General features: G+C 40.9%; 2 protein-coding genes across 2 annotated transcripts in view; one reads left to right on the forward strand and one right to left on the reverse strand.

The window, feature by feature from the left end:
* Positions 1-4,310, reverse strand: part of WDR53 (WD repeat domain 53) — a 19,275-nt gene extending 14,965 nt beyond the window's left edge. The window contains exon 1 of the mRNA XM_007949412.1: positions 3,831-4,310. Coding sequence (XP_007947603.1) covers positions 3,831-4,310 — 480 coding nt within the window. The remainder of the gene's footprint in view (positions 1-3,830) is intronic.
* Positions 4,311-10,014: 5,704 nt separating this feature from the next.
* Positions 10,015-15,713, forward strand: part of FBXO45 (F-box protein 45) — a 26,495-nt gene continuing 20,796 nt past the window's right edge. The window contains exon 1 of the mRNA XM_007949413.1: positions 10,015-10,326. Coding sequence (XP_007947604.1) covers positions 10,015-10,326 — 312 coding nt within the window. The remainder of the gene's footprint in view (positions 10,327-15,713) is intronic.

Below are 15,713 nucleotides of genomic sequence, written 5' to 3' on the forward strand. Positions count from 1 at the left end.
TCATGAGGAACCTATACAAAGACCAGGAGGCTGTCATTTGAACAGAACATGGGAATACTGCATGGTTTAAGATCAGGTAAAATCTGTGTCAGGGTTGTACCCTTTCACCATACTTAATTTATATGCAGAGCAGATAATCCAAGAAGCTAGACTTCTTCATACGAAGCAGAACATGTCATTGGGATTATAAAAGACTCAGTAACAACCTGCAATATGCACAGGACACAACCTTGCCTGTTCAAAGTGAAGATGACTTGAAGCCCTTACTGATGAAGATTAAAGACTACCATCTGCAGTATGGATTACACCTCACCATAAAGGAAACAAAAATTCTCACAACTGGACCAATAAGCAGCATCATGATAAATGGACAAAAGATTGAAATTGCCAAAGATTTCATATTACTTTGATCCACAATCAACACGGAAGCAGCAGTCAGACATCTTATTGCACTGGACAAATCTGTTGCAAAAGACCTGTTTAAAGTGCTAAAGAGCAAAGACGTCTCCTTGAAGACTAAGGTGCACCTAACACAAGCCATGGTATTTTCAAGAGCTTCATATGCATGTCGAAGGTGGACAATGAATAAGGAAGAATGAAGAAGAGTTGATGCTTTTGAGTTGTGGTGTTAGCAAAGAATACCGAAAGCACCATGGACTGCCAGAAGAACAAATCTGTCCTAGAAAAAGTGCAGCTGGAATGCTCCTTTAAGCAAGAATGGCCAGACTTCATCTCACCTACTGTGCTCATATTGTCAGAAGGGATCATTCCCTGAAGAAGGATATCATGCCTGGTAAAGTTGAGGGTCTGCAAAAAAGAAGACGACCTTCAACAAGATGGATTGACACAGTGGCTGCAACGACAGGCTCATAACAAGGTTGTGAGTATGGTGCATGACTGGGCAGTATTCTGTTCTGTTGTATATAGGGTCGCTACAAGTCAAAGCCAACTTGATGGCACCTAACAACAGTAACAAGTCAAAGGATGTATTGAGGTAGTGGTGGTTCAATGGTAGGGTCGCATTCTCTCTTTCTATGTGGGAAATCTAGATTCAATTCTAGCCAATGCACCTCATGCAGACCCACTACCTGTCTGTTAGTGCTGACTTTTATGATGCTGAACAAGTTTCAGTTGAGCTTCCAGACTAAGATGGACTAGGAAGTAAAGCCTGACAATCTGCTTTTGAAAATCAGCCAAGGAAAATTCCATGGATAACAATGGTCCCGTCTGCAACCAGTAATGGAGATGGTGCAGGACCAGGCAGCATTTCATTCTGTTGTGCACGTGGTCACCATGAGTCAGGTGCTCACATCATGACAGCAAAGAACAAATCAGAAGACATAATTTTTTAATTTCTATAATAACAAAAATGGGTGTGTTGAATATGGCAGTAATTGAATTCTTGGCTTGAGATAAAATGTGTTTGCTTGGAGAGACAAAAACTCTCAAAATTAACCCGGTAAGAACTTCTTTTCACTATCATGGCTATATTCTTTGGCTCCCCCACAGGCTGGCTATTCTTAAAAGTGCAGAACACAATCTACAGCAAACTTCTAGCAATTTGGGCAGTCAAATATCACCTTTCACAACTTGGACATATATTGTTGTTGTTCTTATGTGCCCTTGAATCGGACCCGACTCATAGCAACCCCTCCTTGGGTTTCCGAGGCGGTATCACTACGGAAGTAGATTGCCCAACCTTCATTCTAAGGAGTGGCTGGTGGGTTTGAACCACCAGCCCTCTGGTTAGCAGTCAAATGCCTTCGGTACTACACTACCAGAGCTCCCAGGACACATAGTACCCATCTACATTTTCTGCCTGTGGAGGTTTAGTGGGAACTGTGTATCCCAATTTTAGTGCATGCTGCCATCTGGTGGGAGACTGTATAATTGTGTGAACCTGAAGAAAGAGGCCTCATTACACCAACCAGAGACCTCTGAGGACATATGGTTCTCACTAATGGTAACAAAATCCATTATTACCTCAAAAAAATTTTTTTTCATTTTATTCAAAATGTCTTCCATTACTGAAAAATCCATGGTTTCAACAAAAAAAATTCAAAGCAGAAAATAGTTTTAAAACAGTTCCTTTTACAAAAATTTCCTAGGTTGTTCTCTAGCTGTCCGCTACTAAAACCTTTCAAGTAGAACTGGAGGCAAAACGTCAAATTCAGAATGCCCACTCCTTATCTAATCTGAAGAATACAGATCACTTTTTTGCATACTTAAATGTCTAGCATGCCTAGTGGTTAATTTATGACCCAGTGACTAAAAACTGGTATAGCTGAAGGATGAAAGAAGGACTAGTTAAAGATACACTGTACAAACCGCCTACTTAAAACAGACATCCACCTACTTGAGTGTTTCTGTACAACCATGTAGGCAGATATCACCACTACGGTGGAGAATGCAGGAGGTTTATGCTTGGTCAAGACCTAAGAGTGAAAAAGGAGCTTAGAGATCCTAGGGTTACTGTGCTCCATGAGGGTAGAGAGATTCCTAACAGAAGTATTATAGACATTTTGGTGGGACAATTCTTTGTTGTTCTAGGATTGTCCTGGCACTTCAGGAAGATTACCACCCACTGATTCTGCCCACTACATACTATTAGATGGGGAGGAGGAGGAGGATACAATAATTTTGACAACAAAAACCACCCCATCTATTTCCAAATTACAGTGAGGGAAGAAGGTATAGGAGGGGATAGGAAAGGCCATTGGCCAAGAAGGTGAAAAGAGAAACTTTGATATTATGAACAGAATCACAGAGTCTTAGAAGAAACTGTACATAATTAAGAACATAGACTGAATGCCTAGCACAGTTCTGGACATACAGGTCATTAATAAATAATAGTTCTCTTTCTAGAAGTCACCTGTTTCAAAATCCAGAACCTGTCCTACCACATTATTGATGACATTCTTTGGTTTACACAAGAAAAAACATAGGCTTTGAAGCCAGAGAGACTTCAACTGGGTTTGAATCCCAGTTTTGCCAGTTCTGTGGGTACTGAATTTCGATGTTTCATCATTTGCAAAAACAGAGTAACTATGTAGCAGGTATGAACACCATTAAAGTAACATATATAAAGCACTGGTAAGTTACTAGATGCTCAACAAACAGAAGTCACAGTTATTCTTACTGCTGAGATTTACTCTCTCAAGAGCAAGTACATCTCACTGTTGGAAAGATTGAGCTATTTGAAGCTCTCTTTTTATTAAACCAAAATCGGTTCCCCTGTGACTTCTGCTATGTAGACCAGTATATTCCATTCTCCACCCTCTACTGTGAAAACCAAGAATTAAAGACCTTCAGTACCCCACATAATGGGGTTTCTAGATACATACTCTGCTGATGGCCTTCCTCTGGATTTGGGCTAATTAATGGATGTTCCTAGTCACTAAGACAAAACATTTCCATTAGCACATATAAGAATTTTGAAGTAAAATAACACACCCAGTCCCTCCAACTTATTTTATACAACAAAGTGTGTAGTGAGTAAGTGGGTAAACTCTAAACTCTGCCTTCTGCACTCCCTTTTGTTTACTTAGAGTGTTTAGAACCAATATCTGAATTCTCAGGTTTTAGGAAGATCTTAACACACAGATAAAGGAAGACTAAAGGAATGATGATTACATTGTGAATAAAATCTACTAGGTTCTGTTAGGCTAGCATTAAATATGCATTAGAAGTAAAGCTTATGGTTCATAAATGGGTGAGACACATTAGTACAGGACAGAAAATACAAAGATATTTTTAGCCAGATCAGTAATTTGATTCTGTTAACAAATCCTATTTAGAAACTACCCAAATACTCTCTCCAAAAGCATCACCTGCATATCCAGTCCACATGACACCAGGCTCTGAGGTCTTTGAGGCCGAAAAGCTACAGAAGAACAGATATTGGAATGTCTCTTCAGGGATCTGATAACTTTCTTATTTTCCAAGTCTAGGATTTTGATTGCCCCAGAGTCATCAGCAGAAGCCAGCAGGTTTTCAGTTTCATTCAATGAGAGACAATTGATTTCTTCTTCATTTACATGGAAATGGTCTAGGGAACCTTTGAACAACCGGACATCCAATATGCTAATGGTTTCTCCATGTGCAGCATAAAGCTTGGTAGGGCAAATGTTGGAGAATGAAACACTGGTAACATCATCAGCTCCTTCGAACTGCATGTGTCCTAACGGAGTCCCATCTTCACTCCAGGCCATGAGATCTCCACCTTCCGCCCCAGAAGCAACTAGCCCTTCCTTACTTGCATTCAGGCACAGAATAGGAGATGAATGTCCACCAGTCCATTTGACGGCCATCATGGCCCAGGAGACTCTGTAAAACGGGAGGGAAAAAAAACCCTATAATCGTGTGTTTCATACAAGAACTTGATGGTAGGAGAAAAATGAAATAAGTAATATTTCACTTAAATATTTTTAAAAGACATCTAAAATTTAATCAAAAATAATAATCAAAGACATCTAAAGGTCAAGTCTATAACAGTGTCTTTGAACACAGAGTTGTGGTACACTGGTGGGCACATGCTTGAGTGGACTTCCTTGGCCACTGGGGACCCAGGTAAGCTAGGCCCTCCAGTCTTTAATATGACACTCACATAAGAATAAACACTGAATGTACTTATTTAAAATTAAGAAAAATTTTTTATGGAGAGGCTGCATAATCATCAGGTTACACCTTTCATGTGAATAATGTTTTGGAGAGCAAGCTCCAAAGCCACACTGTCTAAGTTAGCCATGGCTCCTATCACCGATTATCTGGGTGACTTTGACAAGTTACCAAATCTCTATAAAACAGGGATAAAAATAATGTCTCCATTCCTTCCATTAGGGGTAATAATAGCATTTATTTCATAGGCTCATTGAGATTAAATATGTAAAGCTCATGTAATAGTGTCCGGTACATAATGAGTGCTCAACAAATGTTACCATTATGACTTTTTCTACTTTTTATTAAGCTGATTAAGTTGGTACTTTGTACACCACACCAGTGGCTCTCAAAGTGTGGTCCCAGACTAGTAAGGATCAGGATCATCTAGGAATCTGGGACCAGCAATGTTTTAACAACCCCACCTGGTAACACTGAAATGAAAAATTAATTAAATAATTTGAGAACCTGGAGGGATGGACACTGGGAAGAGGTAACTATGGGGAGGAAGTGGGAGCTGTTGCATTGTGGTAAACTGTGGTCAATGACATGAGACAAAGTATATGTGAACTGCTGTATGGAAAGTGAATTTGCTCTGCAAATCTTCACCCCCCCAAAAAAAAAAAAAATTTGGAGAACTTGTACTATAACAATAGTCATTTGGGAAACTGGTTAAAAATGCAGACACCAGAAACTAGTTCAGTGACCTAATTTTACTCTCAAAACTACCCTTCTGGTTGGCATTATTTCATTTTATAAATAATAAAACTAAATCACAGAATGGTTAAAATAATTTTCCCAAAGATTTGGCCCTTAGGATTTGTCCATGGGATGCAATATAGAAGAATCCCAAACTTTTCAATAATAAAGACCATTTTCTAACAGCTCTACTTGGTAACAGTTTTTCTTGTTACTATTGTTTGAGAAAGGAGCCCTGGTGGCACAGTGGTTAAGCACTTGGCTGCTAACCACAAAGTCACAGATTCGAAGCCATCTGCTGCTCCTCAGAAGAAACAAGAGACAATCTGCTTTTGTCTGAAAAGATTACAGCCTTGGAAACCTCTTTGGGCAGTTCTACTCTGTCCTGTAGGGTTACTATGAGTCAGAATTGACTTGAAGGAAATGGGTTATTTTTTCAGAGTACAGAAAATTGACCAAAAGCTACTAATTCTATACTGCTTTTAAATGTCTCCATTTATTTTAATCACATTATCATTTACCTGCACTTACACAACAGTAGCACTTACATGACCTGATCCCCTAGGCATCTCATAACAAAGAATTGTCACATATTATTACCCTGCCTCAACTGCCTTTAGGCAAGGCAAAAAAGAAATCAGGACAATTTATCCAATTCTCATGGTCAGAAGAAAGGAAGTAAACAAGTCTATCTGGACAGATTAATTTCTAATTTCACAAGCCAAAGGAGAAGTTAGCTAGTGAAAAGCTGCCATAGCTACTTTACTATTTTCAGATAAAATGCTTAAGTTTAGATGGTACTGAGAAAACTTTCCTAATACTCATTAAAAAACACTTAAAATAATTGGGAAATCTGCTTAACATTTCCATTCCCAAGACAAAGTTGTTCTTTCCTCCCACTTTTAGTCATACCAAAAAATTTTCTATCATCATACTGCAAAAATCCACTACTCTATTCGTAATCAAGGTAACAGAAACAAGGTCACAAAATCAAATCAAGTAATTTTCAGAAAGACAACAAAATGGGAAAACAAAATATATTTTATTTTAGCAGAAATACACAATTAACATACAGAGAAAACTAAATAGAGACTGAAGTAAATAAGACTTAAAGGAGAGGCTGGAAAAGGAAATGACTCAGAGGAAGGTAAAGACAGGGAACACTAGTAGTTTGATTTTTTGCTGACAAGTACTGAAATAGTAAATAATTTTCTGAAATAGCACAGATTCTTACCAAATGCTCCAGATACACAAAGGAAAAAGGATGCTTAAATGAAAGGCAGTGATATTATTATGTATGCTTAGGAACTGTCATCTGTGGTAACTACTCATTTATCTTACCTTAAAATATGAATGTTGAATATAATATTGAAATATGTAATATTGAATATAATATTGAAAAAGCCATTTATGTTACAAATAATTTTGTTTAACCCAGTTATGAATCCTTAGGGTTTTGATCATTTCTTTCCTATGGTGCACTTTTAATTTTAATATAATGAATCTCTTTAAAGTCTAAAAGAGCTGTGCATTCTGCAGCTTTAATATTTGCTGAGTTTTATGTGCATATAGATTTTGTATCCTTACTGGCATTTTAACTTTCTCTGAGACAAGAATGATAAAGGGTGTCTAGTATTTCTATTTCTGTATCATAAGTCTACCCACAGGGATCTAAGTAAATGTTGTCTGGCAAACAAAGATTTAGCAGATTTTCTTCCTAATAGGAATCTTTTCTAGAAAGTTTTAACTCAATTTTAAAAATAAACGGGTTTTGTACTTAAAGGAATGTGATGGTTATGTTTGTATGTCAACTTGGCTAGGCCTGGTTGAGTGGCTGGGCAGCTGGATGTAGTATTTCCCATGATGAGACTGGTAATCAACTCCATTGTGGAATCTACTAGGAGGAGCTGAGTAGCTGCCTTTGGGTATGTGGTCTGCTTTCTGTATATAAGGAGAAGCTTTTGAGAATGGTCTCTAGCCTTTGGCACGCTTGGACCCTGCATGCAGCCGTGTCGATGCTCAGCAGCCTGCTATGCTCTGCCGACCTTGGGACTTACAATGGACTTAATGGCCTGCCGTGTGGTTTGGTGACATAAGGACTGTGCCTTTTTACTTGTCAACCTTGGGGCTTCTCAGCCTCAGCAGCCAACAGCTGTCTAAGTGAAGAAATGCCTCGAGCTCCCTTGGGCCGGGAGCAGGAGGCAGAGCTGGACCCCAAGGATGAGGGGCTTTCACCCAGCCCCTAGAGCCTGGCATTTTAACTTGGACTGAAAGCCTCCAAATTTTAAGAATAAACTTGTAAGAATAAGTGTCATCAACCCTACATTCAGACATCAAATCAACAAGCATCTCTTGTCATATGTAGATTTCTCAAAGGAAGGTGAGGTGATTAATCATCTCCTATTGTGAGTTTAATTAGATAACAGATCCCTTCCTTCCAACACCTAATGAGATCATGGAGTGGGTGGGGGAAACGTGGGGTAATTTGGGAGCATTTTTTAGAAAGATTTTTTTATGTAATTCTCTAAACAGCCCTATGAGGTTAGGTAATTATATAATAATAGGGCTTGCAAACTCCCTTAATAGTCAACTCCAGTGTCTTGCAATTATAATGTACTAAGAAATTGTTCCTGAAACCACTGTTGTGTATAATCCATTTCTGTTCTGTAATAAAAACAAGAGCAACTGCCTTTCCTATGCTGTAATATATGGTGTTTGCCTATTGCTGGTTCTTTCTTCCCAGATGTCTTTTTCTCCCTCTAAGCCCAGTTACCCAGATTCTTCTCATTCTTACTAATGTGTGGTATGATGAATTACTTTTATATAGCCTTTCTAGCCATAACCTTGGAACTCTCACCAAAAGATCGGGTGGAACTATGCAAATAAGGTACTTGTGCCCCACCGAGGGAGAATGGACAGCTTGCTGCTACTGCAAATAAGGTGCACGGCACCCTTGTAAGGGTAAAAAAACCTCACTGCCACCCAGTCTATTCAACTCATAGCAACCCCTCCTTGGGTTTTCCAGGTGGTATCTCTATGGAAGTGGATTGTCCAATCTTCCTCCTGAGGGGTGGCTGGTGGGACTGAACCGCCAGCCTTCTGGTTAGCATTTACAAATGCCTTAGGCACTACACCACCAGAGGTTCTTGTGGGAGTGGGACCATGAAAATAAAGTGTATGGAACCCTAATTAGGGGATTGATCAATTTTGCCATCCCACTAGGTTTAAAATAAGCCATCCCAGAAGCAAAGGTACATCTTACCACCTAGTAAGCTGTAAAAGAGCCCTGGTGGCGCAGTGGGTAAGACGATTTGGCTGCTAGTCAGGTCAGCGGGCGGTAGATGGGTCAATTTACTTCCCTAAACATTTACGAGGAGCTCTGGTAGCATAGTGCCTAAGGCACTTGACTGCTAACCAGAAGGCTGGCGGTTCAAACCTACCAGCCACTCCTCGGAAAGAAGATTAGGCAATCTACTTCCGTAGTGATACCGCCTCGGCAACCCAAGGAGGGGTCGCTATGAGTCGGGTCCCACTGGATGGCACATAACAACAACAAACATTTACAGCCTTGGAAACCCTTTGGCGGTCGCTTTGGGTTGGAATCTACTCCATGGCAGTGGGTTTGGTTTGGTTTGAGCAAGTAGTAAGATGAAATGATGACATTCCTTCCATGAAGCCATCTGTAATTATAGCCTTGCTATAATTACACCCTATTGGAATACTCAATTGAACAAAAACACATTGCTTTAATACATCTACAAAGTGGTGAATCTAAGAAAGACTACATTTTGTCCAAAAGAATGTCCTAAACTTAACCGGCACTTCGTTGTTTTCAAAACTGTGGGGGTTGGGTAGTTTGCAAATGCAGTCATCTTATTTTCCGATTATAGATTAGAATACAAGTTCCGATTATACCGGTAGAAGACAGGAGGGCCTGATCAGAAAAAGGCAGCTTCAGTTGCTGAAGGTAAAGAGGCTCCAACTGAAGACGAAGGTGGCGGAGCCCGGACTTGGCTAGCAACAACAGGAGAGGGAAGTGTCAAACGTTAAGTTGATGTCTGAAGCAGGAACTTAAGGCAGGGAAACCTCACAGGAAAAGAGGCCTAGAACAGCTGACGAGAGGTCACTAAGGGAAAAGAGGAAAAGGCACTGGAGGGCAGCCAGAAACCCACCAGCGCCAGCCTCATACCTGCTCTTCCCGCTCCCCTCCTCGGCGCCTCGTGATGACCTCACCCGCGGACGCCCAATCCCAACAAGTTTAGGGCGCGAGGCCCCTCAGCCAAACAGTCACATCCGGGGCCAAGAGGAACCGCGAGAGAGCTGGGCGTGCGCTCTTGCTTCTTGCCCTCAACTAGCATGGCGGAGATACGGGCGCGCCGCGGGGAGGCCACGCCAGTCGGGCGGTTCCGGCGCCCGCCCAGAGGCTAGGGAGCGGGGGAGGGGCGGGGGACGCCCGTGCGGCCGGCGCGTCTGCCCTCAGTGAGGCGGGGCCCTCCGTGGGCGCCCCCAACCAGGGGCGGGAGTGGTGGAGGTGCCGGGCGGTTGGCTGTGAAGGGGGCGGTGAGCAATCTGCTCCAGTCTCGAGGCGAGGCTTGGCCTCCAGAGTAGAGACGGGGGAAAGCGGCGGCGGCAGCGGCCTTCGGGCCGGCTGGTGAGGCGATGGCGGCGCCGACCCCGGGAGCTGGAGGAGCCTCGGGCGGCGCTTGCTGTAGCAGCGCGGGCGCCGGCGCGGGCTCGGGATCTGGGGCTGCGGGGATCGGGGGCCGGCTGCCCAGCCGGGTGTTGGAGTTGGTGTTTTCCTACCTGGAGCTGTCCGAACTGCGGAGCTGCGCCCTGGTATGCAAGCACTGGTACCGCTGCCTGCACGGCGATGAAAACAGCGAGGTGTGGCGGAGCCTGTGTGCCCGCAGCCTGGCCGAAGAGGCTTTGCGCACGGACATTCTCTGCAACCTGCCCAGCTACAAGGCCAAGGTGAGGGAGCCCCGATGCACGCCGCTGTCCCCCGTCCCGCTCCTCGCGGTCGCTCTCAGTGCTTCTTGTGTAAGCGTCAGAGTCAGACGTCTCGCCTCCACATCCCGCCTTTACATGTCTCCAGTCAGTACCTTACCTCACCTCTCCCCTCCAAGCCCCCTCCCTAAAGATCTCTTCTCTTTGGATGGCTGTACATAGTATCTATCACTGTTAAGTTCTCTTTCTTAGCCCACCCCACTTCCGTGATCCACTCTTTTAAGGACCAGATGGTTTCCCATCAGTGGCTTCCATTACTCATTCTACTTTCGACAGTGTTTCTCCTTAAAGACAGACCACTCCCATTGTTGTACCTTTTAATACTATCATCCCATTTTTCTTCCTGCCCTACAAATAGACGCTATTAAATCATTTCGGCTGCCTTATTTATCTGTTAATATCAGCTTAGTTTTTCAGATCTTTGCTTTCACTCACTGTTTCCTTTATTTATAGCCATTTTTTCTTCATTTTCGCCCAAGTTCTCCTTAATTCTCTCTACTATGTTTCAGGCTTAAAATTGAGTTCCTAAGCATCTTGCTAACTTTCAAGATACGGCAGTCATAGAACATCCTCCCATCACTACTACTTAATGTCATAATACTGCCTTGTGCCACTATTATTGGCTACTTCTTGCCAACTTTTTCACAGTTCTTACCTTGACGGTGTATCTCTTCTGTTCTATTTGTCATCAAACGTGATGTTTCCAGTTTTACTTCTTTTTCCTCCTGTCTTAGATTCTTGTGCATAGTCTTGCCTTTTCTTATACCCAGAGTAAAAATGTCAAATAGCAGGTTGAGAATTCACCAGGCAATATAAACAAAAGGCTTGGGCTCAGTTAAACTAATAACAGCTCTCCAGTATAGCATTCACCAAGAGCATATGTGAGTAAGGATAAAGTCCATGACTTGGAATGTGGTAAACACACAAAATATGTTAATAACTGAAAAAGGGAAAAATCCCTTTTTAACACTAATAGGGGTCAGAAAAATAAACATTTTCATGTGAAATAGATTTAAAATTCTTTTTTTTTTTAAGTAGTAAAGCAGGTTCTAGTTTAATATAATAAGGAGCATTGCTGTTAAATATTGTAACTTCTAAGTTTTTTATATTAAGTGAAATAACATGTTAATTTATTAGGACAGTATTTGTGCATATTAGATGCTCAATGGATGCTGGTTGTAATCTCTATAATGGAGGACAGATTACAGTTTTGTCCTACTTTGCTTGATAAAAAGGAGATCTGGTGGCATAGCAGGGAAGGCATTTGGCTGCTAACCAGAAGGTTGGCGGTTCAAATGCAACAGCTGCTCTGCGGGAGAAGGATGAGGCAATCTACTTCCATAAAGACTTATATCCTTGGAAACCCAATGGGAGTTGCTATGAGTCAGAATTAACTTGATGGCAGTGGGTTTTGCCTGATAAATGTAGGTTTGATAGGTTTTATTTACTTTTTATTTTCCTTAGATAATATGGTCACATGATTCAAGGTGCAGAATGATCCACAGGAAAATGTCTTCCTTTCACCCTTGTCCCTCAGCTACCCAATTTCCCTCCTTGGAGCTAGCCTATGTTACCAATTTCATTTATAGGCTGTCCCAGGTTCATGACTTACAACTTGGAGTTACAAACTAATCCCATAAAGCCTATTATATTAAAAATTTGAGGTACATACAGTGGTTCATAATAACAAATGGGCACTACTTTGCAACATGCATCAAAACATTATGTTAAAATTGTTTTAGTGTATCTGGAAGTGTTTCTTGAATGATTTTTATGCATGGAAAGGTATATTGTATGCTGTATACTAAGACAAACATTTGACTAACTGACGTTAGAGACAAACCATACTGTTCTGACTTAGGAACTTGTTTGTAATCTGGGGACTACCCATATGTCCTTATAGAAGTATTTTAGGTTTCTGAAGTTTTTAATACTTGGTATGTTGTTACTGTTACGTGCCATGTCATCTATTTCAATTCATAGCGATCCCATGTTACTGCCCTAAGGGTTTGCTAGGCTATAATTTTTATGGAAGCAGATTGCTAGAGCTTTCTCCTGTGAGGCGCTGGGTGGGTTTGAACAGCCAACCTTTGGGTTAACAGCTGAGCACTTAACCATTGCATGATCAGGGCTCCTGTAGATATTGTGGACTTACACTAATGACATGTTCATTCAGATGTTTTGGGCATTTTGCTTGAATGTCTTGAGGATATGAAGATTAAATCAAAATGAGTCAGTCAGTCAAATTGGTGAGCCTTTAATCTAGTAGAGGAGAAAACAATGTACATAAATAACTGTAATACATGATAAATAGCTGTAATACATGATAGAAATTACTTCTTACTGTTAAAGGAAAAACAACAGCAGTGCTGTCTATTCAGTTTTGACTTGTGATGACCTAATATGTTGCAGAGTAGATCTGTGCTCCATAGGGTTTTTAAGGCTGTGACCTTTTGGAAACAGATTGCCAGGCTTTCCTTCCAAGGTGCCCCTGGGCTGAAATCTTTTGGTTACCAGTCAAGCAGTTAACTGTTTGTACTGCCGCAGGACTTCTCCCTTACTGTTAACCCAAACCAAACCAAAGCCATTGCTGTCAAGTCCATTCTAACTCATAGCAACCTGATAGGACAGAGTAGAAGTGCCCCATAGAGTTTCCTAAGCTATGTAATCTTTATGGAAGCAGACTGCCACATCTTTCTGCCTGTGGAGCATCTGGTGGGTTCAAACCTCTGATCTTCCAGTGAGCAGCTGAACACTTAACCACTATACCACCAGGGCGCCTACCTTACTGTTAGAGACATTTTAAAAAAAGCTTCCAGTAAAAGGAGAGAAGTTGAGTTGGGGATTGGAAGAGGTTTGAGGTTGAGGTTGTATTTGAACTGAATTGTTTTAAAGATGGGGAGGATTTGAACATTTTAGGAAGAGGAAATAACCTGAACAGAAGCAGGATGAAAGGAAAGCAAAGGGTTTGTAAAGCTAATGGGGATACAATGGTGAATGAAACAGACATGAACTCTTACGGATGCATTGCCTTATGGAGCTTACAATTTAGTGGGGGAAATAGATATTAATCAAATAATTATACAGTTATAAAATTGCATCCATGAAGGAGAGATACATGGTGCCCTTGAGTGTCGGTAATAGAGAATTTGACCTATGTAGGGCTTTCTCTGAAAGAAATGATGCTTTGAAATAAGACTTCAAGGAAGGAGATAAATAAATAAGCAAAGGGGAGAAAGAAGATCCTTCCAGGAGAGACCCCAAAGAGTATGACAGGACAGAAAACAGATGAGTGTGGCTGGAGTGTAGAGAGCAAAGGTGAAGCAGGTTTGAGAGTAGATGGAGTTGGCGAACTGGGGCCAAACTACAGGAAAAGCGTTTTGAATTTTAGGAAGAAGAATTGTGGGGAGTGGTGATTGTTTTTAATATTTAAGAGGTTATTTCTGGCTATAATATGAAGAATAGGTTGGATGGGGGCCTGAGATATAGGGCTTAGAAAGTAGGTAATGGAGGAGGTGGGAAGAAATGATAGATTTAGGAAATAAAGTCTACAGGACCAGGACTTGGTGATAGAATTGAAATAGGGACGAGGAAGAGAGTGTTGCTAAAGATGACTCACATAAGATAGTAGCACCTGGGCTGGATTCTGGAGGTATGATGAGTTCAGCTTGGGCAGAGTAGAATTTACAGTGTTTTGAGACATCTAAGATATTTCATTCAGGTAGGCGACTGTAACAGGTTGGAGCTTAGAAGAGAGGTCTAGGCAAAAGGTGTAAAATAATTCAGTTAGATTTAATTGAAGAGAAGTAGTGGGAAATATGATTGTAAAGGTAAACTGGAATCAGATATATCATGGAGGATCTCAAAATATAGCTTTCATTCTGTAGTTTGGGTTGTTCTACAGTTGAAAATTATCAAAACTTGAACAAGGGAGTGACAAAATAAGAGCTGTGCTTTAGAAAAATTAGGCCATGAGATGAATTGGAGCAAGGAAGGAGTTTTGGAGGTAATGCTAACTGTTGATAACAGAAATACTTAAGACCTGAACAGGTGTAGATGGGGTAAGGAGACAGCTGGGAGAGCTACTAAAGAGAACAAGTCCACATAGGTGGACAGTTGATGGGATGAGTGAGACAAGGAAGGAGAAATAATCAATATGATTTTCAGGGAGTGTGGTTAACAGAAGGCTTGGGATAGCATAAAACTGCAAAGTGTTTGGATTTGTTCAGTCTATTCAGGAGTTCTTATTTTACATGTTACCCAAATAGCATCAATTAATGCAGTCATACTTAGAATCCAACCATAATTCTCTATATTTTGTACTTAGTTCTAAACTAGGTCCTAAAGCTGTTATAATGGAAAATCCAGGTTGTGCATAGCACTGTAAGACAGGAACTATGGGTTGTTTTCATTTATTAATTTATGTATTTTTCCATTTCACCTGAAATTTTCCATGTTCATTTCTAAAAGATGAAGACACTTTAAAAATACATTATTATAATACACTTGTCACACCTGAAAAGAAATGAACAAAAATTTCTTGATATCAAAAATGCAGTGTCCAAATTTCCAGTGGTCTCATAAATGTCAAATGCTGTATTTTTAATTTTATAATCTGTAAAATCAATTCTATATTAGGTTTCTATTTCAAACAGTTCATGTCTCTTAAGTTTTATTTTAGTCTGCAGATTCCCCCTCCATCTCCTTTACCCCTACAATTTTGTAATTGAAAATTGTTTACTCTGTAGAGTTTCCCTTAGTCTGGATCTTGCTGACTTCATTCCCATAGTGTTGCTTAACCTGTTCTTCTGTCCTCTGTATTTCCTGTAGAAATTTGATCAATGTAGATTAAATTAATTTTTTGGCAAAGTATTTTTTTCTAGAATCAAACATATGTTAGAAAATAAGATCTACAGAATTAAGTGTTGTGTGATACAGATTTGTGGGTAGGAATTCAGGAGAAAGAAATGAGGGGAATTAGACTTCCGGTAAGATGGAGGAATAGGGACAAGCTACACAGACCCTCTTCAACAAAGAAAAGGGAAACCAATTGACAGAGATACAGAAGATAATCCTGGAGCCCTGAGCTTTGAAAGGCAGTATACAGGAAGTGTATTAGGAACCAAATAGTGGAAAAACCTGAACTAAAACAGTGAGTACAGAGATGATAGGAGAAGTGGACTGTCAGCTACTGTGACAAGACCAACAGCCTGAATATTTCCAAGTGGTGTTGGGACCTGAGAATTGACCTAAAGATCAGCCCTGGTCACCAAGGGCTGCAGGGATGACTGCACTGATGGCCTTTGACTAGGAAGGGAAACAGCAAGGAGGGAGACAACCTGAGCTGTGGA

The sequence above is a fragment of the Orycteropus afer genome, unplaced genomic scaffold (assembly GCF_000298275.1).
Source record: "Orycteropus afer afer isolate SDZICR_OR568_19922 unplaced genomic scaffold, OryAfe1.0 scaffold00245, whole genome shotgun sequence".
Classification (NCBI taxonomy): Eukaryota; Metazoa; Chordata; class Mammalia; order Tubulidentata; family Orycteropodidae; genus Orycteropus; species Orycteropus afer.